Here is a 17,453-nt window from a genome sequence, read left to right on the forward strand (position 1 = left end):
ATACCTTTTCTCATCAGCAGTATATAGCAGTCTTGTGACTTATATCAGTGTGTGGTTGAAGCTTGTAGGAAGAGTTTTCATTCTCCTCTGACTGTCCTATGAAAGTTCATGACCCCTGACCTTCTGTCTGGACAGTGCTGATTGGCCATGTACTGATCACATGAACCCTCCCAAAAAAAAAAAACCCTCTCTAGCAATACACACCAAACTGAGCATGTGCAGAGTGTCCCCAAAGCTCGGTACTACCAGGAGATGGGTTGGGTACAGTAAAAGAAAGGGAGGATTAGAGAAGGCAAGATCAAACAGCCATTTAACACAATGCAGAATATTAACCTCTTAGGTTCCACAGCGAGTATAACAAGCATACTTTTCTGCATACACTGACTGATTTTACTATAGTGGGTTTAGCGACACTTTAAGTAAATAACCTTACTAAGATTTATATAGTAGACATCAATGTTTTCATTTCATTACTTCTAGTATGTGTTTTAAAGTACATTTTTATTTTATTTTTAATTTCAGTATGCTGCTTGAAGACTTTTACAACTTCCTAAGCTTTGTGTTTGCTGTGGATGAAATCAACAGCAACCCTAACATATTGCCAAATGTAACCTTGGGCTATAATATATACGATTCCTATGTTGACCTTTTCAGAACTGTCCAAGGTGCTGTCCGCATTTATTCAGGAAACACTAAGCAATATCCTAATTACAATTGTGACAAATATGGAGTTCTTGCTGCTGTCATAGAAGGGATGTCATCTAGCTTTTCTATACAGTATGCCAATATATTTGGAATGTACAAATACCCACAGGTATGACATCCTGTAGTCTTGTCTTATATCACGTGTTGCTATGTGTAGCTTCCTGAGGTACCAGAGAGTTGTACCATAATAGTCATTTGAAGAAGGAGTATAAAAAATGAAACTATTAGGTAGTCAAATGGAAGACCCCACAAAATTAAAGGTTGCATTAAATGCTTTATTTTACTACAGTACTTGGTTAAACAAAAATTAGCTGCATAGCTAAGTAGCAAGTCCGAACTCCAATGTGCTCAAAATGACACAGCTCCCAGCAAAATCTTTGGCTTTCGAATCTTCTGGAAGTGTTTAGTCCCTGCGTGCCCCACATCGAGCTGTGCTTCCTCCCTCTGACTCCTACGTCACTACAGGACATGGGATGTAAACCAGGCACCCAGCACACCTAGACATATGCTGAATGTGAATACATTGCTAGATGCTGTATTGCTTGAACAGAGGGGAGGTCAGACTTGCCATCTTCCTCCAAAGAGGTAGGATCCAGGGTCTATCATTGCAGGGACCATTCTGCTGTTTTTTGGGGGGGATGAGTCACTTTAAATATAAATATGTTATATCTTAGGAAAGAAAATAATGATCATACTCATATTTTGTAGATAAGTTTCATGTCCCAAGAACCTCTTCAGAGCAACAAACAGATCTTCCCAAATTTCTACCGTACAGTACCCAGTGAGAAGGCTCTGTATGCTGCCATTATAGCCTTACTGAAGAACTTTGGTTGGATGTGGGTTGGTATTATATATGCTGATGATGATAGCAGCATAAATGCTATAAAGATGATTAAAAACATGATTGTAGAAAGTGGGGGATGCGTTGAATTTATTAAACTAGTACCGTCTATTAATGACTACAGCCCCGAAAGAATCAAAGACATAGAGCAAACCATTTCATGGTCAACTGCAAATGTTATTCTTCTGTATGGCTCAAAAAATAATGTGTACTACTTGGAATTGAATGTTCATGTTACCAGCATACCAGGGAAAGTCTGGATACATACTGCCGATTCCAGTTTCCGAATATTCAACATAGTAAATGACACAGTTGTCAATGGATCTTTAAGATTTATCATGCAAAAAAATGAAAACCCAGGATTTATAAAATTTGTCAAGAACGTTAACCCAAGTCGTTTCCCACCAGGTCGGACCTTTACAACATGGTGGGATGAACTATGTGAAAACCGATGTCCTTTCAATCCAAGAAACCGAAACTGCACAGGTGTAGAGAGTGGAAGGCAAATCATATATTCTCACTGTAACCTTAAGTTCACTGGTATGAGTTATATTGTTTACAACTCTGTATATGCCGTAGCCTATGCATTACATGAAATGTATCAAGAAACACCATTAAGTGAAAGATTGCAGGATACAAATAAATTAAAATTTCAAGATTTAAAAGGCTGGAAGGTAAGAAAAAAAGTAATTTGATATTATCCATCAAAACCTTACCAAAACTATTTTCTTTTTTTCAAAACATTACAGTAACATTTACGTGAAGGGCTTCAGTAATACTACCCTTCCCTTTCAGATCTTCCTTGTCAAGCATTTAATGGAAGGTCATTGTAGATACTAGAACAAAAAACTGCCAAAATCCAAAGGGAATTTCTTACCTTCTGATTTTTCAGAGTTTTGGAATACACACCAAGCTGATGTGATATAGGGTATGAATACTATAAACCACTTGCCGACCGTGCTATAGCCGAATAGCGGCAACAGCGCAGTCGTCTAGTTCTGGGATGCCATCATCATATGACGGCGTCTCGTGATCATGCCCACAGCACGCCCACTGCTGGGGGCAGGCAGCGCGCTCTGTGATCGCAGTGTCCGGAGGACACTGCTGATCACATAGTGAGGTAAAGAGCCAATCAGTGATCCAATCACAGATCTCAACAGAAGCCATTTATCGGCACTCTTTTCCTAATGCTGACAGCATGAGGAGAGGAGAAGAGAGATGATAACTGGCTCCTCTAAAAGGGACATCTACACTGATAATCAGGGCACGGATTATCAGTGTCCTGATTAGCAGTGCAGTCCCAACAGTGCCCACAAGTGCTGCCAATCTGTGCCCATCAGTGCTGCCAATCTGTGCCCATCAGTGTCTCCTCATCAGTGTCGCTTATCAGTGCCACCTATTAGTGCCCATCAGTGCTGCCTACTAGTGCCCAGTGCCACCTACAAGTGCCCATCAGTGCCACCTATCAGTGCAGTCTCATCACTGCCTCTTCATCAGTGCCGCCCCATCAGTGCAGCCTATCAGTGCCCATCAAGGCCCATCAGTGTCGCCTTATCAGTGCCCGTCAGTGCAGCCTATCAGTGCCCATCAAGGCCTATCTGTGCAGCCTTATCAGTGCCCATCAAGGCCCATCAGTGCAGCCTATCAGTGCCCATCAAGGCCCATCAGTGCCGCCCCATCAGTGCAGCCTATCAGTGCTCATCAAGGCCGCCTTATCAGTGCAGCCCATCAGTGCAGCCTCATCAGCGCACATCAGTGAAGGAGAAAAATTACCTTTTTGCAAATGTTTACAAACTATGAAAATGTTTTTTTTTTCAAAATTTTCAGTCTTTATTTGCTTACTTAGCAAAAAATGAAAACCCCAGTGGTGATTAAATACCACCAAAAGAAAGCTCTATTTGTGTAAAAAAAAAAAAAAAAAGCAAAAAACGTTGTTTGGGTACAGTATTGTATGACCGCGCAATTGTCATTCAATGTGTGACAGCGCTGAAAATTGGCCTGGGCAGGATAGGGGTAAAAGTGTCCAGTAGGCAAGTGGTTAAAAGCCTCTACTGACAACTTACAACCTTATCCCCAAAAAAGTCAGTGTTATTGTCACTAGACAATATGCTAACACAGCAGAGGTTATCTGAAACACTGCATCCCCAGTAACCCAACATTAGTATTTGGGATCTATTTTCAGTATTCTCTCAGACAATAATTATCTCCTTTAACAGAAAGAGGAGCAATAAAGTGTAACCAAGCTTAGTTGAATAAGGTTAACTTGCTCTGGGGGACAGCGATTACTGCAGTTTATTGGACGTCATTATGGCCTTGCTAAACTGATTTCAGGCATAGAAGATCTACTTGGGTCTTATGTGCCAGGAGCTTATTCTTTGTGTGTTTAGGATGCAGGCACTGCACCATCCAAAGTACAAAAATATAGTGTTGCCGAATTGTGGTAGAAATACTATATACTGTAGGTCAGGATTCTTCAAACTACGGCCCTCCAGTTGTTGCGGAACTACACATCCCATGAGGCATTGCAAAACTCTGACATTCACAGACATGACTAGGCATGAAGGGAATTGAAGTTCCTGAACAACTGAAGGGCCGTAGTTTGAAGACCCCTGCTGTAGGTGTTCCACTGAGGCAAGTGAACTAATGACTGATGGGATGATAATGAACTCTGTCAAATATTGTGGGATAAGTCACTGTTATACGAGGATAGGAAATTAATAACACCTTCTCTTCATATGGAATCCAAAATTTTATTTTTTTTTTTTTACAAAAATGGGGATGTTCGGTAACTCTGTGATGGGTAGGTGGTAGGCTATTATTTTAAAGCACAAATGGCAATGCTCTTTTAAAATGATTATTTGTCCAAAGACAGAAAAAATACTTTCAAGAAATGCTTTTGATGTGTTATTGTTGTTTGTGCGAGTTTGCACTGCATTTGATATTATTTGTCATTTACAGCTACATAAATATATAAAAAGGGTTAATTTTACAAACACATTGGGACAAAACATCTATTTTAATAATGAAGAAATATCTATCGGGTATTATATTTATAATCCAATCAATTATCCAAACTGGACAACAAATTTACAGAAAGTTGGAGATTTTAACTTACAAGCTTCACCTGAGAGACAAATCATTATAAAAAAAGAAGCGATAGTCTGGGAAAACAAGTTTGCCAAGGTTAGTCTCCTTCATTAAGTTAATTGTTGCCTTTATGGTCATGGTTGTTATCTGGTTTGATGGAAAAGTAGGAAGCTCAGTTTTTAAAGAGGCAGATGTATTATTTATTATCAAAACTATCTATGCAAAAGGCCAAATATATTTCCAAAACAACCAATAGGCAATAATTTTACTCTATTGCAACCATAAAAATCGGGGTGCTGTGCTATACTACCTACGCATCTCACCCACTGGGGCCTAAAACGTAGGCCACTGCTATTCTCTATCTGCTTGAGCTTACTCTTCATAACCAGATGAGGGCATTTATGCTGTCTAAATATCGGTGGCTATCAGTGAACTCTTACTTAAATCTTTTTCGCCTAAGCCCACTTTGCATTCTGTATATATATAAATAAATGCTCTAAACTGAGTTATATATATATATATATATATATATATATATATATATATATATATACTAATATATTAAATATTACATACAGCATACCCATATAGCTGGTTATACTCCTGAACTGGCTATAAGTATGCCACACACATATTAATCTGAGTAAAAATGACTGTCAAATACTCTCTTGATATGTCAACCTCACTGAACAATAATTATCTTTCCCTTCAAATAGGTCTCAATACTCTCCCTGTTAATCCAAAAAGTGCTCAAATAATAAGCCAAAATACCCAAAGAAAAAAAAAATAAAAAAACCAACAGGTTTTGCCTAAATAAATTAAGACTTCATTGGGGGGTCAAAAGGTGTAGGTGAAATAAAGTAAAACAAATTTTTTCTATATTATTAGATGAGGTTTTCTACTCAGATTAATATGTATGTGGGATACTTACAGCCAATTCAGGGATATATTCAGCTATATGGGTATGCTGTATATATTTCCAGCAGAACAAATAAACCAGTGTAGAGCATTCATAATGTATATATATATATATATATATATATATATACACACACACACATACACATATACACACACACAATATATACATACATACACATATATACAGTATCTCACAAAAGTGAGTACACCCCTCACATTTTTTGTAAATATTTTATTATATCTTTTCATGTGACAACACTGAAGAAATGACACTTTGCTACAATGTAAAGTAGTGAGTGTACAGCTTGTATAACAGTGTAAATTTGCTGTCCCCTCAAAATAACTCAACACAGCCATTAATGTCTAAACTGCTGGCAACAAAAGTGAGTACACCCCTAAGTGAAAATGTCCAAATTGGGCCCAATTAGCCATTTTCCCTCCCCAGTGTCATGTGACTCGTTAGTGTTACAAGTTCTCAGGTGTAAATGGTGAGCAGATGTGTTAAATTTGGTATTATCGCTCTCACTCTCTCATACTGGTTACTGGAAATTCAACATGGCACCTTATGGCCAAGAACTCTCTGAGGATCTGAAAAAAAAAATGTTGCTCTTCATAAGGATGGCTTAGGCTATAAGAAGATTGTCAAGACCCTGAAACTGAGCTGCAGCACGGTGGCCAAGACCATACAGCGGTTTAACAGGACAGGTTCCACTCAGAACAGACCTCGCCATGGTCGACCAAAGAAGTTGAGTGCACATTCTCAGCGTCATATCCAGAGGTTGCCTTTGGGAAATATACGTATGAGTGCTGCCAGCATTGCTGCAGAGGTTGAAGGGATAGGGGGTCAGCTTGTCAGTGCTCAGACCATACGCCACACACTGCATCAAATTGGTCTGCATGGCCGTCTTCCCAGAAGGAAGCCTCTTTTAAAGATGATGCACAAAAAAAGCCTGCAAACAGTTTGCTGAAGACAGACTAAGGACATGCATTACTGGAACCATGTCCTGTGGTCTGATGAGATCAAGATAAACTTATTTGGTTCAGATGGTGTCAAGCGTATGTGGCGGCAACCAGGTGAGGAGTACAAAGACAAGTGTGTGTTGCCTACAGTCAAGCATGGTGGTGGGAGTATCATGGTCTGGGGCTGAATGAGTGCTGTCGACACTGGGGGGCTACAGTTCATTGAGGGAATGAATGCCAACATGTACTGTGACATACTGAAGCAGAGTATGATCCCCCTCCCTTCCGAGACTGGGCCGCAAGGCAATATTTCAACATAACGATCCCAAACACACCTCTAAGATGACCACTGCCTTGCTAAAGAAGCTGAGGGTAAAGGTGATGGACTGGCCAAGCATGTCTTCAGACCTAAACCCTATTGAGCATCCGTGGGGCATCCTCAAAGGAAGGTGGAGGAGCGCAAGGTCTCTAACATCCACCAGCTCTGTGATGTCATCATGGAGGAGTGGAAGAGGACTCCAGTGGCAACCTGTGAAGCTCTGGTGAACTCCATGCCCAAGAGGGTTAAGTTAGTGCTAGAAAATAATGGTGGCCACACAAAATATTGACACTTTGGGCCCAATTCGGATATTTTCACTTAGGGGTGTACTCACTTTTGTTGCCAGCGGTTTAGACATTAACGGCTGTGTGTTGAGTTATTTTGAGGGGAAAGCAAATTTACACTGTTATACAAGCTGTACACTCACTACTTTACATTGTAGCAAAGTGTCATTTCTTCAGTGTTATCACATGAAAAGATATTATAAAATATTTACAAAAATGTGAGGGGTGTACTCAATTTTGTGAGATACTGTATATGTATAATATATATATATATATATATATATATATATATATATATATATATATATATTATTATACACACATACATACACACACACAAACACACACATACACACATATACAGGGCTTTTTTCTCAGAGAATAGGTGCAGGAACTCCCCCTTCTGTGTCACCCCTGGTCTCCCCCCCTACCCACCTCCAGGCAACGTCCCTTGGTTCCACCCCCTACCCACCTCCCAGTAGCACCTCTTTTAGAGAATACGGAACCCAGTTTATGGTGCCAAGTAATTTGATTAAAACTTGTAATAACAAGAAAAGTAGTAAAATAGATCAAAAACAGCAACAATAGATTCACTCAGAAACAATAGACCCCCCCAGCAACAATGGACTCCCACAATAAAATACCACCCTAGCAGCAACAGCAGATCTCCCAGCAGCTAGCATCAATAGACTCCCTCCCTCAACAGTAGATCTCTGCCAGCAACAATAGACCTCCCCAGCAACAATAGACCACCATGCAAAAATAGATCCCCTCCAGGAACAATAGATCCCCCAGCAGCCAGCATTAATAGACCCGCCAACACACCCCAGTACCCCTTGCCATTACATACATTCAGTGCTGGAGGTGCCAGAACTGCATTCCCTGCATTCCCATAGAAAAAAAGCCATGTGTATACATATACAGTGGGGACGGAAAGTATTCAGACCCCCTTAAATTTTTCACTCTTTGTAATATTGCAGCCATTTGCTAAAATCATTTAAGTTCATTTTTTTCCTCATTAATGTACACACAGCACCCCATATTGACAGAAAAACACAGAATTGTTGACATTTTTGCAGATTTATTAAAAAAGAAAAACTGAAATATCACATGGTCCTAAGTATTCAGACCCTTTGCCGTGACACTCATATTTAACTCAGGTGCTGTCCATTTCTTCTGATCATCCTTGAGATGGTTCTACACATTCATTTGAGTCCAGCTGTGTTTGATTATACTGATTGGATTTTATTAGGAAAGCCACACACCTGTCTATATAAGACCTTACAGCTCACAGTGCATATCAGAGCAAATGAGAATCATGAGGTCAAAAGGAACTGCCTGAAGAGCTCAGAGATAGAATTGTGGCAAGGCACAGATCTGGCCAAGGTTACAAAAAAATTCTGCTGCTCTTAAGGTTCCTAAGAGCACAGTGGCTTCCATAATCCTTAAATGGAAGACGTTTGGGACGACCAGAACCCTTCCTAGAGCTGGCAATCCGGCCAAACTGAGCTATCGGGGGAGAAGAGCTTTGATGAGAGAGGTGAAGAAGAACCCAAAGATCACTGTGGCTGAGCTCCAGAGATGCAGTCGGGAGATAGTTGTAAAAAGTCAACCATCACTGCAGCCCTCCACCAGTCGGGGCTTTATGGCAGAGTGGCCCGACGGAAGCCTCTCCTCAGTGCAAGACACATAAAAGCCCCCATGGAGTTTGCTAAAAAAAACACCTGAAGGACTCCAAGATGGTGAGAAAAGAGATTCTTTGGTCTGTTGAGACCAAGATAGAACTTTTTGGCCTTAATGCTAAGTGGTATGTGTGGAGAAAAACAGGCACTGCTAATCACCTGTCCAATACAGTCCCAACAGTGAAGCATGGTGGTGGCAGCATCATGCTGTGGGGGTGTTTTTCAGCTGCAGGGACAGGAAGACTGGTTGCAATCGAAGGAAAGATGAATGCAGTCAAGTACAGGGATATCCTGGACGAAAACCTTCTCCAGAGTGCTCAGGACCTCAGACTGGGCTGAAGGTTAACCTTCCAATAAGACAATGACCCTAAGTACACAGCTAAAATAACAAAGGAGTGGCTTCACAACAACTCCGTGACTGTTCTTGAATGGCCCAGCCAGAGCCCTGACTTAAACCCAATTGAGCATCTTTGGAGAGACCTAAAAATGGCTTTCCACCAACGTTTACCATCCAACCTGACAGAACTGGAGAGGATGTGCAAGGAGGAATGGCAGAGGCTCCCCAAATCCAGGTGTGAAAAACTTGTTGCATCTTTCCCAAAAAGACTCATGGCTGTATTAGATCAAAAGGGTGCTTCTACTAAATACTGAGCAAAGGGTCTGAATACTTAGGACCATGTAATATTTCAGTTTTTCTTTTTTAATAAATCTGCAAAAATGTCAACAATTCTGTGTTTTTCTGTCAATATGGGGTGCTGTGTGTACATTAATGAGGAAAAAAATGAACTTAAATGATTTTAGCAAATGGCTGCAATATAACAAAGAGTGAAAAATTTAAGGGGGTCTGAATACTTTCCGTCCCCACTGTGTATTATATATATATATGTGTGTGTGTGTGTGTAAAGTGGGCTTAGATGAGAGATTTAAGAGTTCAAGAGTTCTCTGATGGCAAGCAATATTTAGATTGCATGCCTACCTTCACCTGGTTATGAGGAGTGAGCATAAGCAGATAAAGAATAGCAATGGTCCTTTGCTAGCCACTACAGTTATGGTAAAATCTCACCTCACTGTTTAAACAGTAGATACAAATGTTCTTTATTTTGAGGGTGTTCATGTTATCCTCCGTAGTAAACACCGGGTCAAAGGTTTATTTGAGGCAAGTACTCTAAATAATACTCCATTTGGATGGGTCTCTGTGCTCCCCCTATTAGTAATAAAAAGTCACAGTGATGTTTGAATCTATAAACTAAAATAAACAATAGAATATTTTAATTTTACAAATAAAAGTTACGTTTTAGGTCCCAGTGGGTGAGATGTGTGGGTAGTATAGTGAATGATCCCAGGTTTTTTTTTTTGCAATTATTCCCCACATGGTGGCCACCTATATATTTTTGAATTACAATTAAAGCTTCCTTTCATTATACATTGAATTATATTACTTTAACCTGATAAAAGAAATGTGGTTGGTTGCTATGGGTCATTGCTCTTTGCAAATCAACATAGCATTTTTGCAGTACCTCATTTAATTTTGAAATAGAACCATTTCAGCAAAATTTATAAAACATCTGAATTTATATATAAATATTTTATGTATATTTTGGCAGCTACTGATGCCTCGATCAGTGTGCAGTGAGAAGTGTCTGCCAGGATACAGGAAATCTGTCCGGGAAGGACAGCCAGTTTGTTGTTATGATTGCTTACTATGTCCAGAAGGACAGTTTTCCAACCAGACAGGTTTGTCTTGATTTCCTATATATATATATATATTTATTTCCCATACATCCCCAGCTATAGTAGTGTATTTAGTGAATTATAGAAGGAACACTGCTTCTTCCACGTCCTGTACCTCCCAGTATGAGCTTGTCCACACTCCCTTACATATACCAACAAAGAGGCCAGCCACATGACAATGAAATCAGCCAGAAATACATATTAATGCTCAAAACAAGAAGCACAGAATGTCTGCCAAGACCTCTCAACTCAAACAGGGCTTAGTCAAGGAGGTGCACCTCTACAAGCCTCGTGCAAATCTGGGCAGAACTACTATATAATGAAATTTGATTATGAGCAGAATACCGGGAACTCACTGCTATACATAGGTACAAGTTCATTTCTTCTTTTCAATAAAAGAGGGGAAGTGGAAGCCGAGGGAGCAGAGCTCATTTCTAATCTGTGGGTGGCAGGGGTCTCCTTAGACTCTCAGGTGTCGAGTCCTGGTCAAAACCACAACTCCCACTCTCCTTCAGTTAGTTCTTAACATCTATCTATGGATGATCACCATATCTGGGTATATCCAACATTTTATGTCATGTATAGACCACTTCCTACAAGGAATTGCTTTTATAGTTGTAACCACCAAAGTAGACTAACTGGTTTAATGATTTCAAATAAACTGTTAAGCACTGGTATGACTCCAGCAAAGGGAATTACGATTGGTTGCCAATGGGGTTCTGGACTTTGCTGACAGCACTTAGCTCCTCGCATTGTTTACTTAATATGCCCATTGGTAAAGTTTGATAAAAAGTTGATGTTTTATTTCATAAACAGCTAGAATGCATAGAGAAGAAAAATAAGATAAAAGAACATATTGTAAACACTATTTGCTTTATATTTCCAGATGTGGATGTGTGCATAAAGTGTCCAGAAGACCAATGGCCCAATGTGCAAAAGACAGAATGTATCAAGAAAGCTATTACCTTCCTATCCTATGAAGACCCAATTGGAATTGTCCTGGCTTTTATAGCCATCTTATTTTCACTGGTAGCTTCTGTTTTTCTTGGAATATTTATTAAGCATCAAAATACTCCAATTGTCAAAGCTAACAATCGAGATCTCAGCTACTTAATTTTAGTATCACTTATGCTCTCCTGTCTTTGCTGTCTTATTTTTATTGAAAAACCAGAACAGCTGACCTGTTTTTCACGCCAAGCAATTTTTGGAATCACCTTTTCCATTTCAGTATCTTCTCTTTTAGGAAAAACTTTCATTGTGGTGATAGCCTTTAATGCAACTAAACCTGGGAATAACTTAAGAAAGTGGGTGGGGGCTAAAGTTCCTAAATGTATTGTTTTCTTTTGTTCTGTTATTCAGGTGTTTATTTGCATTTTGTGGATCCTTTTAGTCCCTCCCTCCACCTCATACAACACACAGTCCGAAATTGCAAAGATCATCCTAGAATGTGATAAAGGATCAGCCATTGCTTTCTATGTGATATTGGGTTATTTGACTATCTTGGCTTCTGTATGCTTTGTTGTTGCATTTTTGGCAAGAAAATTACCTGACACTTTTAATGATGCTAAACTGATAACTTTCAGTATGCTAGTCTTCTTCACCGTTTGGATATTCTTTATCCCAACGTACCTCAGCGCCAAAGGGACCTCTACAGTAGCAGTTGAGATATTTGCCATCTTGGCCTCGAGTTCTGGGATGTTGGGCTCTATATTTGTTCCTAAGTGTTATATAATTTTAATAAAACCTCAGAAAAACATAAAAAACTTTGTATTGAAAGGATCTCTATAGTGTGATTATAACTGTTGACAAACTTAATATTATAATTTATAAAACTGCAATAAAACCTCATTGTTCATTAGAAAACTGAATATCTCAGATGGTTTAAATTTAATAAGAGAAACACCAAATCACCACAGTTGCAGAACCACTTTGTTGCATCTGACATGACTACATGAATTTCGGTTATTCAACATTAACATTTATTTGAGTTACGAAAAAAAAATAGGTAAATAGTACAAAAATTATTCTAAAGTGCACACTGGGCCTTATGTTTTTGGTTCCCACTTCATAGGGTGACAAATTGTGCCCAATTTCAAGGGATTACTTTAAAGATATACTCACTGATCATCTCCCTGGCAATAAAAGCTTGTCTTGATTCACTACTGACAATAAAGACCACAAAACTATTCTCATGATAGTGGTGTTGTGCCAGGCTTACTGGGGATACTGTTTCTCCACCAATGCGGATTACATGGAGTTACAGAAGAGCATATATTAGTGTAGCACTACCGCCACAAGAACTGCTTGGTAATTTGGGCTCTCTGTTTGGTGCCTCAACTCAAAGAACAACCTCAGCCCCTCTGACACACCTGGTTGAATGAAAGTTACTGCAAGCATTTTAAAGGGGTTGTAAAGTCAGAAGGTTTTTTATCTTAATGCCTTCTGTGTGTGCAGCAGCCCCCCTCGGCCCCCCTAATACTTACCTGAGCCCCATCTCTGTCCAGTGATGTCCACGAGTGTCCCAACCTTCTGAGACTCTTCCTCCTGATTGGCTGAGACACAGCAGTGGCACCACTGGCTCCCACTGCTGTCAAAGTCAGTTAGCCAATCAGGAGAGAGAGGGGTGGGGCCAGGCCGTGCCATGGCTCCATGTCTGAATGGGGGATGTGGGGGCATTTGACAGGAGGCAGGGGCCAGGAGCACAGAAGAGGGAACTGAGAAGAGGAGGATCCGGGCTGCTCTGTGCAAATCCACTATACAGAGCAGGTAAGTATGACATGTTTGTTATTTTTATAGAAAAAAAAAAACAAGGCTTTATAATCACTTTAAGGAACACAAGCATATTTAGCTTTAAATCGGATGTGAAGAAGCACCAGGAAATAGAAACAAGAGTGGTAAATTAACCCAATGTATTGATACGGGTTAGAATAAATGGTGGTTTGAGCATAAATTAACACATGTAAGTTAGGTTCAGACATAGTCCATTAGACAGTATAATCACTATGCCAAGGTAACTTACATTGCCTTGAAAAACTATTCATACTCCTTGTCAATACTTTGTAGAACCACTTTTCACTGCAATTACAGCTGCAAGTCTTTTGGGTATGTCTCTACCAGCTTTGCCCATCTAGAGAATGATATTTTTGCCCATTCTTCTTTGCAAAATAGCTCAAGCTCTGTCAGATTATATGGAGGGCATCTGCTAACAGCAATTCTCAAGTTTTGCCACAGATTTTCAATTGGATTTAGGTCTGGACTTTGACTGGGCCTATTAGGAAGGCTCTGTCAGAAGACAGAATAATAGCCGCAGAAGAATCCCTGTTCCCCCGAAACGCAAATGTGCGCGATGCATCCTGTGACAGTTAAGGGCACTAAATGGGCTATTTAAGCTGGATCAGCACCCAGGATCAGTGCTGTCTCGTCTACAGCAATCTGTGATTGTCCTGTTACCTGCATCTGCTCTTGAATTATTGACCCGGCTTGTTCCTGACTATTCCTGTTTTCCACCTGCATTGGCCAAGGCTTGTTCTTTGACCATTCTCCTGCCTCCACATCTGTACTTGATCTGATTGTTCTGTGTATGACCCGGCTTGTCTGACTCTGCTTACGTTCCAGCCCCTCCAGAGCTACCAAGTTGCTAGCGCCTGTCCAGCTACCTCTGGGACCTGCTCTTCAGCTAAATACCAGAGTGTTCCTGCCCACGGAGATCCACTGCCATCTGGTGGACTACTGGATCAGCAGCCCAGCAGCAAGCACGTCTATCGGCACTCATGCGACTCTGCACTCCTGCACCTCCTGTATACTCTATCAGGTGCCCAAGTCAGAGGTGCAAGAGAGGCCTTCCTCTGCATAAACTAGACTCTACCCATCAGGTACGTGACAGGGCCATTCTAACGCATGAATATGCTTTGATCTAACCATTCCATTGCAGCTCTGGCTGTATGTTTAGGGTCGTTCTCCTAGAAGGTGAACCTCCGCCCCAGTCTCAAGTCTTTTGCAGACTCAAAAAGGTTTTCTTCTAAGATCGCCCTGTATTTGGCTCCATCCACCTTTCCATCAACTCTGACCAACTTCCCTGTCCCTGCTGAAGAAAAGCATCCCCACCACATAATGCTGCCACCACCATGCTTCACGGTGGGGATGCTGTGTTCAGGGTGATGTGCAGTGTTAGTTTTCCCCCACACACAGCGTTTTGCTTTTAGGCCAAAAAGTTCAATTTTGGTCTTATCTGACCAGAGCACCTTCTTCCACATGTTTGCTGTGTCCCCACATGGCTTCTTGCAAACTACAAACTGGACTTCTTATGGCTTTCTTTCAACAATGACTTTCTTCTTGCCACTCTTCCATAAAGGCCAGATTGGTGGAGTACACGACTAAAAGTTGTCCTGTGTACAGATTCTCCCACCTGAGCTGTAGATCTCTGCAGCTCCTCCAGAGTTACCATGGGTCTTTTGACTGCTTCTCTGATTAATGCTCTCCTTTCCTGGCCTGTCAGTTTAGGTGGACGGCCATGTCTTGGTAGGTTTGCAGTTGTGCCATACGCTTTCCATTTTCGGATGATGGATCGAACAGTGCTTTGTGAGATTTTTTTAAAACCTAACCCTGCTTTAGGCTTCTCCACAACTTTATCCCATGACCTGTCTGGTGTGTTCCTTGGCCTTCATGATGCTGTTTGTTCACTAAGGTTCTCTAACAAACCTCTGAGGGCTTCACAGAACAGCTGTATTTTTACTGATATTAAATTATACACAGGTGGACTTTATTTACTAATTAGGTGTCTTCTGAAGGCAATCAGTTCCACTAGATTTTAGTTAGAGGTATCAAAGTAAAGGGGGCTGAATACAAATGCACGCCACACTTTTGAAAAAAATTGAAAACCATTTATCATTTTCATTCCACTTCACAATTATGTGCCACTTTGTGTTGGTCTATTACATAAAATGTCAATAAAATACATTCAAGTTTTTGATTGTAACTTGACAAAATGTGGAAAATTTCAAGGGGTATGAATACTTTTTTGAGGCCGTGTATAATAGATTACCTCATGAATCAGCAAAGTTTGCGATAAACAGTGCATATAAGCATTAACTGCAGTGTAAAAATTAACACTATAACTAGTCTAGAGTGCACTTTAGGAAGATGGCTAGGATATGATGCAATGTCCCCCTGAAAGGTACAACGTAGCATAAGAAATAAGTGAAGGTCTCTTTGTAACAGCTGTAAAGGGACAGTCTTTAGTCCTAACTCTTCAGCCAGCTAACATTCAGGACCAATTGTACTCTTGTTGCACATGAGAATAGTCCCAGTCAATCAAAAGGCTACTAGATGGCTATATGGCCGATTCCTAAAGAGCTCAGTCTCTCGAGCAGCAGATCGTAAATCCCCACAGCAGCAGCCCACCAGTTCAAGTGATATTGCAACTCACCATCACACACACAGAGATTAGTCCATTCTCTCCTCTGAACTCAGGTGACCTTGGCTGTTGGCACCCCCAAACTCAGTGCTATGGATCCTGTTTAGGCCACCAATATGAAGCAGTGATGGTGCACACTAAACAGCGATGTGCACTCTGCGGTCTCCCTCATAGCAAGAGGAAGCCATGTCTTCTACAGCCTTAGAAAATGCACATCTTTCTCCTCCTCCAGGCAATCTACCTCTGGGCAATGCAGTTCAAAAGCTCTTGATTACAGTAGAGTCTCTCCTCTCTGGACTACAGTTCCCACAGTGCAGTGCTGCCTTACTCAGTCTACTGAACTCTTCCTACATAGCAGCTACCTTCTCTTACCGATATAGCTGTTAATCAGTTCAGCAGCTACAGAAAACAGCTTCAGCCAGTGTTTCTCTCACTCTCCATTCTTAGCCAAGCACCTGGTAACATTAGGATAATAAACAATAGGATTTAGAGACATGCAGCTGGGTAAAGTTGGAAGTAAGCGCTTTTCATGATAGCTTGCATAAATAAAAAAAGGAGCAATCTTGATGGTTGACAATAACAAAAAATAAAAGAACTGATACAATTGAAATAGGGCATACCTGCTTTAGATATTTAACATGTGAGATTATTTTCATATTATAAAATCAGATACATTGACCGTGTATACCTTCAGGGAAACCGTGATCAGGGTAAAATAAAGCAGTTTGTGCGGAGATATTGCTTGCAAACCTTGTACACACGCCACACATGGCTAATGTGTAAGATAAAGTCTACAGGCTTGGGAAAATCAGTTTGTAAATGGATAGAAAACTGGCTAAAAGACAAAATTCCGAGAGTAGTGGTTAATGATTCTCATTCTGAATGGTCTAAGGTTATTAGTGGTGTACCCCAAGGTTCAGTGGTGGGACCCTTACTTTTTAATATCTTTATAAATGATATAGGGTCAGGGATTAAAAGTACCATTTCGGTGTTTGCAGATGACACCAAGCTATGCAGTGGAATAATGCCCTTACAGGATGTCTCCAACTTAAAAGCCAACCTCAATGCACTGTTTCATTGGGCAACTATGTGGCAAATGAGGTTTAATGTTGATAAATGTAAAGTTATGTACTTGGGGGGTAGAAACATGCACGCAGCTTACATACTAGGAGAACAGCTGGGGGAGTCAATGGTGGAGAAGGATCTGGGTGTTTGCGGTAGATCATAAGCTTAATAATAGCATGCAATACCAAGCTGCAGTTTCCAAAGCGAAAGAAAGTCCTTTCTTGTATTAAAAATGCACTGCAGAGATTGAACTTTGCCCCTGTACAAATCATTAGTAAGACCGCATCTGGAATATGCAATTCAGTTCTGGGCACCAGTTCATAAAAAGGATATCAAGGAATTGGAGAAAGTGCAGAGAAGAGCAACCAAACTGATAAGAGGCATAGAAGAGCTCAGCAAAGAGGAACGATTAGCTGAACTGAATTTATTCTCTCTTGAGAAGTGG

At 40.5% G+C, this 17,453-nt stretch overlaps 1 protein-coding gene across 1 annotated transcript; it reads left to right on the forward strand.

The window, feature by feature from the left end:
- Positions 1–1,422: 1,422 nt before the first annotated feature.
- LOC141107226 (vomeronasal type-2 receptor 26-like) lies at positions 1,423–12,318 on the forward strand. The gene is made up of 5 exons (XM_073597948.1): positions 1,423–2,220; position 2,474; positions 4,665–4,729; positions 10,404–10,533; positions 11,417–12,318. Exons 1-5 carry the CDS (start codon positions 1,423–1,425, stop codon positions 12,316–12,318), a joined length of 1,896 nt encoding a protein of 631 aa, XP_073454049.1.
- The last annotated feature ends 5,135 nt before the right edge of the window (positions 12,319–17,453 follow it).

The sequence above is a fragment of the Aquarana catesbeiana genome, linkage group LG09, assembly GCF_042186555.1.
Source record: "Aquarana catesbeiana isolate 2022-GZ linkage group LG09, ASM4218655v1, whole genome shotgun sequence".
NCBI lineage: Eukaryota > Metazoa > Chordata > Amphibia > Anura > Ranidae > Aquarana > Aquarana catesbeiana.

Bases quoted from the DNA above. Each gene is read 5' to 3' on its own strand.
- LOC141107226 (XM_073597948.1), top strand. From the start codon at position 1,423: ATGTCCCAAGAACCTCTTCAGAGCAACAAACAGATCTTCCCAAATTTC. The intron at 4,730-10,403 runs GTTAGTCTCCTT...ATATTTTGGCAG, and splicing joins GGGAAAACAAGTTTGCCAAG to CTACTGATGCCTCGATCAGT. The intron at 10,534-11,416 runs GTTTGTCTTGAT...TTATATTTCCAG, and splicing joins ACAGTTTTCCAACCAGACAG to ATGTGGATGTGTGCATAAAG.